The 16,494-nt window shown below is 39.9% G+C and overlaps 1 protein-coding gene across 4 annotated transcripts in view; it reads left to right on the top strand.

The window, feature by feature from the left end:
- epha3 (eph receptor A3) overlaps positions 1 to 16,494 on the top strand; it is a 100,218-nt gene that overhangs the window by 42,391 nt on the left and 41,333 nt on the right. For all 4 annotated transcript variants that reach the window (XM_040148135.1, XM_040148133.1, XM_040148137.1 and 1 more), the window contains exons 4-5: positions 8,715 to 8,870; positions 12,238 to 12,597. In XM_040148135.1, the coding sequence (XP_040004069.1) occupies positions 8,715 to 8,870; positions 12,238 to 12,597 (516 nt within the window). The remainder of the gene's footprint in view (positions 1 to 8,714; positions 8,871 to 12,237; positions 12,598 to 16,494) is intronic.

Raw genomic sequence — 16,494 nt, 5'->3', positions numbered from 1 at the left:
CCTACTTGCCAGCTATTATCTGGTCAAAGGATGGGAATCTGTCTGAGTTCCACATCCCTCAGTTTTCCATTATCAGCAAGGACATGGCAACAAGGTTGCCACTGGCTACTATTGTCACACATTGGATTATGGTACAATGGTGTGGCCAGCTAAATCACCACGATGACGACAGCTAGTGTGTTTGTGTGAATGTGTGTTTGGTGTACAGGGCTGGTTATCAGTAGTATTCAAAGCAGCACAATAGTTCTGTGAAGGATGAGTAGAGGGAAATTGGTTTAAAGACCGGTTAGGATATGCAGTGTTTGTTTCCAGGGAGTGTAACAGCGGAATGTGCATGTGTGTGTGTGTGTGTGTGTGAGAGGGCATTGAGAGTTCAGCATCATCTTCAAACACAACACAATGCCTTTATATACACATGGATATACGCACGCATAGTAGTGTGTTGAGTTTGTGAAAATGTTAACAGTGGTAGCGGTGCTGTGTGTAACGAGTCAAGGCAAATAGATTTATTGTTGGTGTGTGTGCACGGTTATTGTTTGTGCGTGGGAATGTGCTCATATGGATGCACAGAGGGTTGTGCATGCATGTGTGTGTTTAAGGGAGAGTGAAAGACACAATCACACACAAAGACACACAAAGACTAAGAGAGAAACAAACAATTCATTATATTACCATAAAATGTTCTCATCCCTTTGACTGGGATTCCCTGCTATCTCTCGCTCTCTGTCTGTCTTTCTCTGTTTTCTCCTCCTTGCTCTAAACATATTTCACTCTCTCTTCTTTCAACCCTCTGTCTCTCTATTACACACACACAGTTTGAGGTAAAAAAGTTATCAAATGTAACTTAGGCAGATATGTAATAAGGCGTGCGCTAAAATGCGTGTGTGTGTGTGTGTGTTAGTGTGTTAGTGTGTTTAGAGTGTGTTTGTGCTGGCATGCTGGTTGTCCTCGATTTTCTTACTGACCTGGCTAATCTCTGGAGTGTGGAGGGTGAAGGAAACCATTATTGCATCCTTGATGGATACAGCAGGGAGTTGATCCATGCCTCTATGTGTGTGGGGTGTGTACCGTACTTGCCCTGTTTTGCCCCAATTTATTGTCCTTCACACAACAGCATCTTTGCACATACACACACACACACACACGCAGACACACTATTGTAACAGAACTGCTATTGCTCTCCCATGCTCCATTTATTTAGAATTAAGAAAGGGCACAACATGTGGTATCCTTCCATACTGTCATAATGAAAATTTATAGATTTTCACTAGACACGTGTGTACTTCTTAAAGTGACTTTTACTGAGATTGTTATTAGTGATAAAACTGTGACAATGTGCTATTTTAAGGGATTCTGAGCAGATGGAAATGTAAGAGAATCAAGAGATTCTCATTAGACACTTATAAGGTGATGCTTTATATACAGTATTGTATTGAAAAATGTAAAAATATTTCAAGACTTTTGCCTATGTCATGCCAATGCCCCTCAGTGTTTTTATTAGATTTAAAGGATCTCAGGCACCTAAACTACATTGCAGCAGCTCAGCAGACAAGTGTGTTTTAATTGGCATCTGATGTGTTGATTCTGATCATTTCCCCTTGAACTGAGCAGAGCTTTTGTGAATATGAAAGAGAGTGGGATTTAAAAAAGAGAAAAGTTAAGCCTCCTGTTGTTTTAATCTTCAAGGTTAGACTGATATATGAAGGCCAATTTGCTGCTATTAAAATCTAATTAAGTGTAGACAGCACACTTCGGTAATGATGCTTGTTTGATCAAAGAACAATATCACTTACAAACTAGGCATAATTAGAAATTAAGGTGAATCAGTTTGTTTTTGGGAAATGCAGTGGCAAAGATGTATCATTTCACATTTCAAAAACCCATTATCATAGGTCGCTTAGGGTGAAATAACTCGAAGCACAAACATACACACAGTGTTTGGTGTTAGCGTGCTCATGTGGTTTGGAGTGTTTCTACTTACAAACATGTGTTTCCTTTGTGCTTTCCTTTCTGCCACAATACAAGTATTGTACACCTTCCTCACCTTGCACCTCTTCCTCTTCCTCCTCTTTTTCTTCTCCTCCTCCTCCTCTCTTTCCCTTGACCCCATCCTCCTCCTCTACCTCTCTTCATCTTGTTCAACTTCCTTTCGTCCTCCTCTTATCCTCCTCATCAGGCTGCTTTAAAATGCAAATCAGTGTTGGATCAAATCACTTAATTAAGCCTTACTGTGCCAGTTTGTGTGTGTACTCACACACAAACACACACACACACACACACACACACACACAGACACAGACACAGACAAACACACACACACACACACACACACACACACACACACACACACACACACACACATCGCAATTTTCTTTCACACAGACAGAAACTGCTTCTGGTTGTGTGGTTTAATGATTAGTATTCTTGACTCACGCGCGCACACGCACACACAAACAGTGCATCTAGGCAGCAGAAGAGTCTCTTTGAGTGCGTATAGATAAACAGACTTGAATAGAGGGGCCTCTCCAGGCCATTAGCCTGCAGTTACCATCACAAACTCCAATCTGGCCCTCTATTGCTCATCTTATGAAGCCAAGTGCTTCATTTCTGTAGCTGCTGAAAATGGGGCTTTAGAGGTCATGGCGGTGATAAGACTGAACGTCAGGGTCAGAAATTGATCTTGTGGCCAAATTTGAGGTATTCAGAGAAAGCTAGATGAATTGCTAGTTTTCCCACCACAGAGTTAGTTTACTTGTTAATTGTAGCGATAAATTTGAACTAAAATAAAATAAAACAGCAAGCTTTAACGGAAACGTCTGGAATCATGGGATTAATAATGCCACACTGTTACAATTTTAGCCACATCATTATATAGAATTGGATTTCTTGGATGATCATGAAAAAAGAAATTGTTGTATTTTCGTAACAGCAGGCAAGAAATTTAACAGGCTATTCCATTTTCAAACGTGTCAGTGATGAGCTCATTCTGTGAAACAGTGTAAACATTTCACTGGGATTACTGCTTTTTCTCTCTTTTATCATTGAACCTTGTTCTCCAGAGTGCGCCGATTCCACCATATCCCAGGAAGAAGTGATGAATTTAAATCGTAACTGGGAACGGCACATACATGCAATTTGCTGGTGTATCCCACCTGATCCTTCTTCAAACTTATGCAGTGCCAGCACAGGACTAATACAACCAAAATATAAAATCTTCAGCAATTACCACTGAATTAGCGCTGAGGGCCTATTAAAGGCCTTTGTTGTATTCTGATTATCTTTGACAGCTCTGAATTACTTTCAAGGTTTAGTTTGGACAGTTAATGTGTCATCCAGTTGATGGATACTAGCTCCAGAGGCTCAGGAGGCTTACATATGTATAGAATCACTTTTCTGCTCAGACTGGCAGGCAAAAGCACATTGTTATGCCATGCTGACACATGAATAAACTACAGTATTTTCCCGATGTGATTACCATGGCAAATGACACAATAATTGAACATAAGAGAGATGGAATGCATAGCAGTCTGCCCCAAGACACAACCTATCAATTCTGATGATTACTTTAATTTATATTTCTGACAAAATGAGTTCATTTTATCAGGTTAAGGCATATTAGCTTCAGCAAATTGACTGTAATTCTGAATAATGGATGTCTGTGTCACTTTGTGCGTAACTGTAATATAGTTGTGAATTAGAGCCTTCAGTATCTCAACGTGTCTCTTTCCATGACATGTTTGCTTGTGGCTGTCTCTTGGTTAATTCTTGTTGGTTTTTGAAAGGTAATACAGATGAGGATGTTTGTGTACTGTAGCTGCTGATATCCAATATTTTGTGCCAAAATTAAGTGTAAATTTGAGTTCAAAGTATGTGAGTATTTAACATACAATTTTTCCACTGATATTCAGATGGATGGTGGTAAGATCCTTGTAATTGCATTGTTGAAAATGTAGCTAAGCTTGGATTTTTAAATATTTTCTCATCAGTCAACAAGGTGCCTGGAAGAAATATTATTAGGCTGTGAAAATTTCCCACCAAACTACAACACGGTTTTGCAAAAGACTCTGACCTTTTTCAATTTTTGTTAACTTGTTATTGGTTGGCCTAAAGGGGGATTTCATGGCAGGGGGCAAGATGTGTACTGTTGCCATGTTTCCAGTAACAGTGCAAGTGGCTCCGGATAAGACTGCCAGCCAAATGCCTAGGCTGTCAAAGTAAATAACTTTTCCATTTCAAAGAGAGCTATTCCAATTAAAGAAAGAAGGATGGAGCAACCGAAAGAGAAGGGAAAGCCACAGAAAAGAACTGGAGGAGGGAGGGCAGGATGAAGGGGAGGAGGAGAGAGGGAGTGGAAGTCATTGCGATCTTGTCGGATTTAAAAAGAAAAGAGGCGGAGGTGGTATGGAAACAGGAAATCAATTGTTGGGTTGCTGCAGCTCTGTTTGCAGCAAAACAGAACCTTGGAAATGAGGGGGTTTATGTGACTGAGAGAGAAAAAGACCAAGACTGAAGCTTCAGATTAGGCTGACACAAAGATAAGCGTCAAGGGCAGAGGTACTTTCCCTCTTCCCCTATGTGACACATCAATTTACAAGTTACCAGTGAGGTCAGGGGTCATGAGGACACGAGTCATTTGAGAAGTAATGTTGCTGAGTTTAATGTTTGGGCACATGTTTTGTGATAATTACAGTATATTCTAATAAAAGTTTATCTATGCTTCTAATGAGATTATAATCATATAATGGATTTGTGATTCTAAATCTGCTCTCATTTCTTCACACAGTCACCATGGATGTATAGTTTAAGAATTGAAAACACTGTGCGCAACTAAGCTTTAGCTACCAATCAAAAACAGATTCCGGGTTTCAAATGAAAAAAACATTCATCAAATTGTGAAATATCCTTGCTTTAGAATCACCCATTTGGACAATGAATTCTCCTTATTGTCCTAAAAGTCTTTGAAGCCAGTCCCCCTTAAAAGGTGCTTAGTAACAAAATCTGGTCTCATTAAGGTCAGGTCGGGTTTTCAGCTAATATGTTTTAAAAAGAGGGATTGCATGTGACCACTAGACCATCCAGCAGTCGTGTTAATTATTGATGAGGGCTTCTTATGACCTAGACTATTGATGGAGCAAATTACATCCCCAGATTTTACAAACACCATATCATGTTGCGGCTGCAAATGTGTATGTGTGCTGTAGTGTATAGAGCTCTTTGGGTTTCAACCATAATTATGTAGAAAATAGCATGTGTTAAATAGCATTGTGTTATACCCCTATGAGGGTGTGAGCATTTGCAAGAATTTCAGCTTGAATGCATATTTATATGTGTGTGTGTGTGTGTGTGTGTGTGTGTGTGTGTGTGTGTGTGTGTGTGTGTGTGTGTGTGTGTCGCAAAGGACTACTTACAGCGACAGTGATACAGTCCTGACATGCTGTTCCTGCTGCTGGTATTGATTTGAAAATAAATAAAAGATGATTCATATGTTCTCTTCTGCAAATATTTAATTTTCTCTGTACCACCACCACACACACACACACACACACACACACACACACACACACACACACACACACACACACACACACACAGCTTTTAATTAATCACATACTCTGTCATCTGAAGAAGTGCTGTGTTTCCTCTCCTGGGGAACACATACACACACATGCTACCACACGTGGTATCATACTGCCCACTCATGCCCCTGCACCCTACTGATGAATGTCAGTGTAACACATCCCGGTTCTCCTCTAGATGAGGAGTTAACGTCCTGCAAGCCAAATCTGATTTTACCATCAGCGTCTGTCAGAGCTGCTTCTTATCCTGGCAGACACACTTGGAAGAAACAGGACCTTTATTATCCATTTCCAGCTGTTATAAAAATATTTTTAGGGTTGCGGTCATGAAAATACAACATATCACTAACTGTCACATGAAAAGCTCATACCTTGAGCGCAGCTTTGGTTATTAATTTTTACATTGAAAGTTTATGTGTTCCACTCTGTGCCTTCACGGCTGTGTAATGCACTGAAAAGTCCCAGTATATTTTTAACTTTCAAGGGGATATGAGGCTGTTTTCCTTATGTTTGTGGAGTGTTGTCTTGCCAGAGTCATTCATCCAAGCGTAGTAAGATGTGTAGTTCATCCAGCAGTTGCAGAAGGTCATGCTAAAAGGATATGCCTGGTGATATTCTCTGTTTTTTTCTTAATATCAAAAAAACTGATACTACTAACAAGAATTTTTGATGTAGCCAAACTCTGATGCAGCTCTTTCCTCTGTGCCATAAAGCTCAATTCTTGTCCAAAAACTATTAAAAACACATCAGTGAGCCATACTTTTGCATGACATATTCCTTCATTACGATGAACATGCACAGTGTAGTTTAACTTTAGTCAATCACAGACTCCTGGTACCATAAAAATACACTACTGCACCAAATGTGTTTTAATCTGCATCTAGAAATAGTCACCAACAAATGCACCATTTCTCCCTGTGTTTGTAATATTTGCTAAAAACTACAATGTCCATCTGTTGAAGGAAATCATTTAGCTTTCTTTTAAAAAGAAAACATACATAATTGTCACCCATTTACAGTATGTCTTCAGTAGGAACCAGTGGGATTGGGGCTGAGAGCTACAGGGAGATTTGGGAGGTCCAGACTTATAAAGTTTACAAATGTACATTTTTAGATAAATTAATTGTCTTGACCCTTTCAGTTTTAATCTTTGTTACTATAACAAAGCAAAAACAAATATGACTTCTCTGACATCTGAATATAAAACCAAAAGAAATTCTGCCAACAATTTCCCATCTGAATATACATATCTCCATAAATCCTCAATGAGAACAATGCCAGAAGTTACTTACAGTAGCTAAATGGAAACAGATCTAGTTGGACAAAGTCCAGTGCTTTGAAGGTCCAATGAATACAATGACAGCATCTTTGTTTGGTGTTATCCACTGGTGAACTGTAAGGGTATGTCTTCTCTGTCAAAGGTTATATATGGATGAAGACTCAGTCTGCCACTGCTATGAGATTACTTTATTTTAACATTAAGTCTACTTATCCACACTTCTATTTTATGTTCCTGGTGCGTTCCTGCTGACCCAATGGTTAGCTTGCGGCTCTCTGTTACCTGATTGGCTGGGGGCACTGGCTGTCAGGTCTAATTTCCTGGTGTGTCCTCCAATCAGGGTGGTCTGGTTTGTGTGTGTCAGCAAGTGTTGTGGTTGTCTTTCCGTCAGTAGGATCATATTGGCCTGTTTAAACCCACTTCAGATTCTGTTACCCTCACACACGCATGCACACACATACACACTGCAGAGGGGAGGTATTGGAGTATTTGGAAAGCATGGGGACCTTGGTGTGCCAGTGTCAGTGATGGATATGGCAGTGCGATCAGCAGTGTTGGCTTTTGCAGGAGCGTATTGTCCACCACTGGGATCTGTCAGACCTGTTCTGCTGAGCCCACACATTCTGCTGGCTTGCTGCTGTTGCTGCTAGCAATTTTTTAAAATCTAGAGTATGTGTATGTGTGTGTGTGTGTATGTGTGTATGAGAGAGAGTAAGAGAGAGAGAGAGAGAGAGAGAGAGAACAGGCCTGTTTGTTTGAATATGTGTGCAACAATGTCAGATTCCTGCTAAGTTCCATGTTTGCATTTGAATAAAAATAAAGTCTCTTCCAATCAGTGTCATCCAACTTCGATTATCTATAATAAACATGATAAAAATTTTAGATAATTGGTTAATTACTTATTATATAATTAATCAACACTACCCTGCTTGTGTCTTGAAGTGATCTAAATGCAATATATTACCTTCAAAGTTTACCCCAGTTGCTTTAAATGCTGCTTCAAACAAAAAAAGCTGTGATGGTTTAAAGATACCGAATTTCTGCCATATCTGTAAAATACTGGCTGAATGCAGCTTTAATCCTGTGGCCTGTGTTAATAAAATTTGCAATTACTGCATGCAGACATTAGAATCTAGTGCTTGACGATAAAGTACTGTTGATGTTAACTACCGTACCGTTTATGGCCAGTAAATCAAACTTTTTTTTTAGACTTAAATGCTTTGTATTTCATTATCAAGTGTAGATAAGATGTCAAGAGTTTCAACCTGTGATAGAACAGAAGAAAAGAGTTGAGAGTAAAGGAGTGAGTTGGAACTAAATGGATAGAGAAAGGAGAGCAAAACATCTTTCAGTCTTTCTTTCCTGATCCCGTCCCCTTGGTCTTCCTTCCTACACAGACACACAAGCACACATACTTAAAGGTGGAGTGTCACCCTACTTGCACAGATTGCACCAGATTTGTGGTGAGTAGGAGTTAAAAGAGCTGCTGAGTGCAGATTTAATACCAAAGATATTTAAAGAGAACAACCCTTTTATCTGAGGGGACAATTTGCATTATTCATGTTGTGCCTTCTGAGGGATGAAGAGAGAAAGAGAAACAGAGACAAAGACATTTGAGAGCATTATTGTTTTTTACCAGTTGTCAATGGGTTCTTTTTACATGGAAAGAAAATTTACATTCGGTTCTCTTCTTGCTGTTTGTTTATGTGTGTGTGTGAGTGATTAAAATACTCTCCATCTTTCATTTTTAACTTACTCTTGTTGTAGGTGCTCTGAAGAAAAATGCTGCTTTCAGACAGCTGTGGAATTGCTGGTTCAGCATGACGTTCATGTACCTGTCTGTGTTCTCTTGTCTCCAGTGTGCAGGGCAGGCTTCTACAAATCCATACTCGGGAACATGGAGTGTTCAAAGTGTCCGCCACATAGCTTCTCTCACCACGAGGGGTCGTTGCACTGTGGCTGTGAGAAAAACCACTTCCGTGCTGAGGGAGACCCCGCCTCTATGGCCTGTACCCGTAAGTATGTGTGCATGTGCCCTTGGGTAATTACGCTGATTAGCTCAACATTTTTGGGTTCTATGTTATATGAGGAGTCAGTGGCACCCTCATATGAGAATCTGAATCAGAATTAGAAAAAACTTTACTGATCCCTCCATGGAGAAAAAGGAGGAAGGAGAGAGGAAGTATTAAAGAAAACAACTACCAAGATGGAGTGTTTGATCTCCCTGGGTATGTAGTTTGGACTTAGCCCCACAGCTAACAGTTCAATGTCGGGGCTGCAGAAATGTACCATCCTGTCCATCCTGAAACCCTCCCATGGTAGCGATGGGATCTGGAGTATCCTGTTGTAGCCATGTCACTGTGAAACACATAACACTACACTCACGGAAGTCCCTCTGGCACCTCACAAGGGCCGCTAGCTTGGCCATCTTATTGTGATCTCACGCTGCCCATGATGATAGACGGGAGACACAGCTTATATCTCCTCTTCTCCATCGGTCTCTGTTGTCTGGACCCATCTCTCTCCCCTAATCACTTTGTTCCTCCTCTGCATCCTTTGTGTGTCCCCCTCCTGATTTTGGCTGGGATATTCATTATTCTGGTCCCCATGCCGGATTCAGCGTGATCAGCTGGTCTCTGGTGTAAAAAACGCAACCTCGCTGCTGACACGCAACGGTAGCCTAACTGAATTAAAACACATAACGCTACACTCACTACAAAGTAAATCCAAGACGAACAAAACAGACCGTAATTCTCTCTTCTAGCATGTTTAGAGAGTGTGCAGTATAAAGAAGTCACGAGTAAAAATTTTAACAAGTATGGCAAGAGAAGAAAGTTAAAAAGTAGGAAAAAAAGAAAATGAGCGGGAGCAATTGAGACCGGCTGCATGCACATTCAGTGCACACACACAAAAACAAATGAAAAAAAAAAAAAAAAATATGATGTGGGTTCCTCCCTGACCTCAGCGTCTCATGTTATTTTTCTATCAGATATCTGACCATAGAAACCCTCCAATGTGGTGGGGGAAGATTTTTCACATTAACCCATAAAACATGCATTGAAACCCGTCTTAACCTTTCCTCCAAGAACTGCTTATCCCCTTATGCTCTAAATGCTTTCAGATGCTTTTTTACAGTCAATCCCTTTTGGGGAATACTGTTTGTCCTTGCAAGGTCTTATAAAACACAACATTATCGTGTTAGACATACTGTATATATAGAAAAAGCTGTTTGACAGTAAAGATAGTGCGTATACACATTGTCTACCAGTAATTTAATCCAGAAGTTTTAGATCTGAATCTAAAAAACAAACAAAAAAAAAACAAATATTTTTACCGTAAAGAGTCTAACGGTGTTTACAGTGTATATTTGTATTTGCAGGTTGGATTCCTACACATAATACAATCGAAGATTGTGATTATAGTGTGCAATTTCCCAGTTCACCATAAAAGTACTAATATAGAAAAAAAGGGTTAATATTCTTCATTTCTTTAAAGGTCACTTAAGAAGCTCTTTATCACCTTTTCTGCTCCGTACTTGGTTCTCTTTTGTCTCCATCCGATGCAAATGGATTGCAGATGCAGATGCCTCCTGTAAGCCTTCCAAAATGCATTCCCGATAAAACTATAAATCACAGCATTCTCTGATGTCAGATTATGGATACATCCGTTACTAAAGGGGCTAGGGAGAGAAAAAAAGTCTTTCACTGTGTGGAGAACAGTAGAAAGTACAAATCGACGCCCACGGCCATAGACAAAATCCTAATTAGAAAGACAGTCACGGCAGGCCCCTGTTGTGATTATCTCAACACCATCTTGTCAACTAGGCAAATTTCACCTCATTGGGACAGATTGAGCGATGCAAGGGCTGAAAATGAATAGATAAGTTGTTAGAAGATAATGATCATGATTATCTCAAAAGAGGGATTCTACTGTTAGCGGTGTGACAGAGGTTGTTTAGAGTTGACTCTGGATATTTGAAAATGTTGGTAGAAAAATGTATGAGGGCAGGAAAATGAGAATCCTAAACTCATAGAAAAACAGAAAAAAAAATACTTTAACTGTAAGGTATTTCCTGCTGTATTCATCATGAGACCTTTCTGTAACAGCTGTTTTAACAATGGATAAAGTATAGTTTGTATATTCCCAAGAATTCAGTTCCACCAATTAAAATCGCATTAAAGCATTCCCCTACATCCCACAGCACCACCTCCAAATGAGCACAGAAAGGCACAAAAAGTGCTGATCTGCCTGGGTGATCATCACCATTACTGTACCTTGCTGAAAGACACTGTGTAACCACTTTTTTCAAAATGTAAAGTTTTAGCATCAGCTGACATCTCCAGTGATGAGTATTAAAAGGAACTGTCAACTACATAAAACCCTTTGTGAGCAGTAGGAGATTAGAGATGCTTCCTCAGTTCTTAGGGACCATGATTCATGTCAAGTGTTAATCTCAGTGTCTATGTATTATTTTAACATTTGGAATTAGAATATGATTGCCTGCATGTGCACATGTGCACGCCTGTGCAGGTAATATCTGAGGTAAATTACAGGTCAGAAACTTTGATGTGGTCGGTGGAGGCAGTTATATAGGCAAGCCAGAGGTCTGTCAGGGTGAGATTACTATCAAACATCCTCTCCTGTGTGTGACAATATGTTTGATCCTCATGCATGTAAGAATATAATGGACTATGCCAAATTTATTTCATTTCCACTGTGCTCTTTATTGAACAGTATTAGTAGCTGAGCATGGTTATTAGTTTTCTTAACTGGCTTCTGGCGCCTATTTTCCACCATTTTTAGATTTTACATTTTTAGTGGCTTTTTTCATTTTTAGAAACAGGTTGTGTATAGGTATATTGCCTTAGAATTACACAATTGCTCTTAAATTTCCTGATCCCTGTTAGATTTCTAAAAACATTGAATGAGTCTAAAGAAGTCTTGAGACTTCTATCATCTCCATAGCTTTTTTATAAAAATATGGAAATATTCAGAGTGATCTGTTTGTAATAAGATGTTATAAATGTTGGTCTCACTTTGGTGGAGTCTTTTCTTTTTTTGGAAGAGGCTGTGTCATGCCTCTTACTGATCCAAAAGCAGATAGATAAAACAGACACATTTTGATATACTGTATATACACAGACTCATGTTAACCCAACCCTGATACTACTACAATTACGACAATGACAGAGGTTGTGTTTAGGAGTAGTACACTGCTTTTGTACTTTGAAGACCCCATTAGATGGACAGTCAGATCCTTCTTGCCTTTCTACTCTTCACCTTCCTTTTCACCTTCTTTTCTCCAACTCAAAACCCCTCTGTCCTCCTGTGTATCAAATGACCTCCACCTTACCTCATCTTCCTCCCTTCTCTGTCTACAAGGTCCTCCTTCAGCTCCTCGAAATGTGATCTCTTCCATCAATGAGACCTCGGTCATCCTGGACTGGAGCTGGCCGGAGGACACTGGCGGGCGCAGGGACATCACCTTTACTGTCCTCTGCAAACGCTGCCGTGGTGTCGCTGCTAACAGCAGTACCGGTGGCACCCAACGCTGTGAGCCTTGTCGGAGCAATGTTCGCTTTCTGCCAAGAGCCACGGGCCTCCACAACACCACGGTGACGGTGGGCGACCTGCTAGCTCACACTAACTACACATTTGAGATTGAAGCGCAGAACGGTGTGTCATCGCTGGCCCCCAAGATGAGGCAGTATGCCACTGTCACCATCACCACCAACCAAGCAGGTAAGAGGTCTCGGCAGATGGGTACACGGATAAAGGCATGCACTCACGTATAAGGGCAGACATACTCTAAAGCTATGTTTTGAAAGCACACATGTTCAAATGCCTTTTTTTTCTTTGAACAACCACCACACCAGGTATTTTCACTGAGCAGTTGCACTTGCTGAGTTGAAATCTCTGAAATTAGATGGCTCATTGAAGTAAAAACCTGTATACCCCTTCAAACCAGGCCCCAAGGTTAATCCTTTTTCACACCCAGTCAGCAAGCCCAGCTGTCTTTGACGTTCTAGATATACTATGACTTTGATGACAAATGAAGGAGTGATCTTATTTGACCTATAGAAAATGGAAATCAGAAAACAGATCATATTGATTGCAGAGCCAACCCACAGATTTAGTTTATCTCATTAAGGTCTGGCAATACTCTGAGGAAACACGTCATTTCAAGCAGGGTATATAGCAAATGATTGTGCTTCCTAGATGTATTTTTTATCTCTCCATTTCCTGGATTAAACAGTAGAGTTACAGGAGTTTTTAAGACAAGATGATTTGCATCATCATCTCAATTAAAACCACTCCCCTAAATTCACTGACTGGAGCAAAAGAGTCCAGACACTATATGAATGGGTGTATACTACTCATGCATGAAGTGCATGAAGTTCTTTCCTTCTAAATATTCTTTCGTATAATACACTGGCCTATAGTTTATGTGCTCGGAACATATGCACCCCAACCATCAGCCCTGGACATTTACAAGCCGATTCCAGGCCGCTATTCTCTTGTTTAACGACCAGGATCGAATGTCTTCCTCCTTCACAAAAAAAAAAAAAAAATGCCATCCTTTTAACAGCCACTCTTAACGTGAGGATGGGCTCTTAAAACTCCCATTAATCTTTTTTTTTTTACAAATATCTCTCCACACATCCAGTCCTTAGAAGAATAACTAGGCAAAGGGAAGTTCTGCTGTGATATTCCTAGAGTAAAATAAATCTAGCTGCAGTAGAAAATGCCAAACCTCAGGAAATCCCTGTAGTTTATCAATTTATTCCCTCTCTCTTCTCGTTTTCTTACACAGTTTGCGTTTGTTTTTGTTCATGTTTTTGTGTCAGCAGCTCAGCATTTTCTTCTTTTTACTTCTCAATCATTATCGCTCTCTTTGGTCCTCTTTTTTCCATTTCTTACTTTGCATGGACACAGGACCAATTATTCTTATCTGTCACTGTCCAAACCCAAGCAACACCCAGCCATTCTCACTGTAGGGACATTTATTCCAAATCCCGAAAAGTGATTTGGCACTTGGAAGGTGGTTTTTGAGCAGACTGAACAGATGGGAGTTTTCTCCCATGAGCTGTTGTACAGCAAGGTCAGATTTACAAAATCCATCACATCAGTGATGATGGGCAGATGGCAAGAGTGTGAAGAAAAAACTTGTTCAGAGAAGCTTGATGCAATGAGACTTAAGATGCTTCAAGCCCTTTATTTTTTTTGTTTGAAATCAATCATGCAACCTCCATACCTGCTGTACTTCAGAAACATTAGTTGCTTTCATTTACACGTTACTATGGGTGCATTGACTCTTTGTCAGCAAGGCGGGATTACGCATCTTCAGAAATCGAGAAAAGGTATAATTAAGGCAAATATAAATAAAAAAATAACAAATTTCAAGTTTTTACTTAAGATAATGAATTTTAATACAGTGTGACAGAAGTATTCAGTCATAGGAATAACACAGGGTGTGCTCAACGGCAGTAGTGTGGCAAGTAGAGGATGGGTGGAGTTAAACTCACACCTTTCTCAAATTGAATTCCCTCTATTTTGCTGTGCTGGGATTTCTAAGGAAAACCGATTATACTGTAAGAACCAACAGCATACGCACCAGCAGAGTTCTGATACCTGTTGATCTGTAGTTCTTTTGACACTTCAAGAGAAATGTTGTATTCTGTTTTACTGTTTGTTTTTAATGCTGTTGAAGTACCTTTATAGTACTGTGGCACCTATTCATACAGAGACACATTGTTCCATAAAAAAAAAAAAAAAATTGCGATTGTGTTTTACATATATGTCGTTGAATTGTCACGTTGCACTTATTTAGTGAAAGACTGATGATTTCCCTGTGACTGAATACTTTTTGGAGTTTATATTTTTCTGTGCTTAGTAGTGATAATGAAAACCATACAACACATAGCTTTAACTTTACAGTGTTGTTGGAGAAAGACTCAAGTTCAGACATACACATACAGTGTAAGGATAAATACACTTGATCATACAAATGTAAACTCTCTAAATAGGGAACTTGTGAGTGTGGTTTTATGCAAATGTGAAAGGTTGTGTGTACATACAATGCATACAGACAGATGTCTGCTCTGTGTTGTCACAGCTGGGCTGTATTATAAATGACAAAGGCCAGACGTGATCTCCCTTTAAAGCGACAAGATGGGAATGAGTAGTAAATATAGATTTTGTGTCTGTGAGTGTGCGCTTGTTCACATAGTCAAGTCATTTCTTGTTATGAGGAGAAAGGTCAATGGGGATTAAAAGCTACACATTTTAGGTACAGACAATCCAAATGTAAAAGACAACACAGTTTAAAAAAAGCTTTGGAGTCTCCAGTTAGTAAGCATCATAATCTGTGTGTGGTTAGTCAGGGGGATTCTCTGTGATCAGAATATATATTAGATCTGAAGAGGGCTTATCAACACTAAGAGGCCTGTGTGTGCTCAGTATATTGAAAACCATCTTTAATGCTTGAGTGATCATCAAAAGAGATGGATCTTGGTCTTTCCATATCATAGATCAAGCGTACACATGCAAGCACGCTTACCCACACATAAAAGCAAAAAAAAACACATACCTTAACACTATACCCACCGTTAGTACCACACACACTCACAGTCTCCTCTCTGTCTAAGAAATATCTCAGCCTGCAGCTGCACACTCTCCATCAGACCTGAGAGTTTACAAGGATTAGGTATGTCAGTGCACTAACCCCACGCGTCTCACACGCACACACACGCACACACACGCACACACACACACACACACACACACACACACACACACACACACACACACACACACACACACACACACACACACACACACACACACAGATGCCAGAGCTGTTAAAGGCCAGATTAAGTGTTTCCCTGGGAAGGAGCAGTTTGTACTGGATGTGCTGTCAAGATGCTGTCAGATAGCGCTCCTCCTCTCTTCTCCTTTGCCCTCCACTCATTGTCATAACTATACTAACAATAACATAACTTTGAACCACATTTAGAGTAATCTAATATCAACAGTCTGAACTGCAGCTGAACATGGCTGAGTGGCTTTGGTAAGAGAAAACACAGGCACATACATTGTATGCAGGGGCAAATCCCTTTTTTACCTGCTAAATGATATGATTGGAGGGTTTTGGTGACCACATTTTGACAGAAAGAAACATTCTACAAGTTTGTGCCACCTGGAGGTGATGATGGTCAGTAGCTGCTCAGTCCAAGAGAATACAGCAACAAATTTGTAAGATTGGACAATGGTAAAGACAGATAACAATCGAACAGGAGACTAAATAGAAATGGAAATTTTGGCTTTAATTTAAGTGTTTTTTTGCAGAGATGTATAGGCTAGTATGTGATTCAGTCTACATCATGAATGGATTATGTATTAATATTACTTAAACAGTACTTTCCACGGGGTGTAAATTCATTTGAGCTATGCTTTTAAGCCACTGGAGAGAATCTCTTTTCATTGAATTCCAATTAACTACTACCATCTCCAATAGTCCACCAGTGTTGTACTGAATAAATAGATGTGTTCCAACGGTTGTATCATGTCCCTCACATCGCAGGTGATGTGATGGCCTAAGGTCATTATTGGCCTTGGATGCTGTATCAGTTTTAAACC

The sequence above is a fragment of the Xiphias gladius genome, chromosome 16, assembly GCF_016859285.1.
Source record: "Xiphias gladius isolate SHS-SW01 ecotype Sanya breed wild chromosome 16, ASM1685928v1, whole genome shotgun sequence".
In the NCBI taxonomy this organism is placed as follows: Eukaryota; Metazoa; Chordata; class Actinopteri; order Istiophoriformes; family Xiphiidae; genus Xiphias; species Xiphias gladius.
Note: the sequence above shows the minus strand (reverse complement) of the source record. Positions and strands in the feature narration are given on the sequence as shown.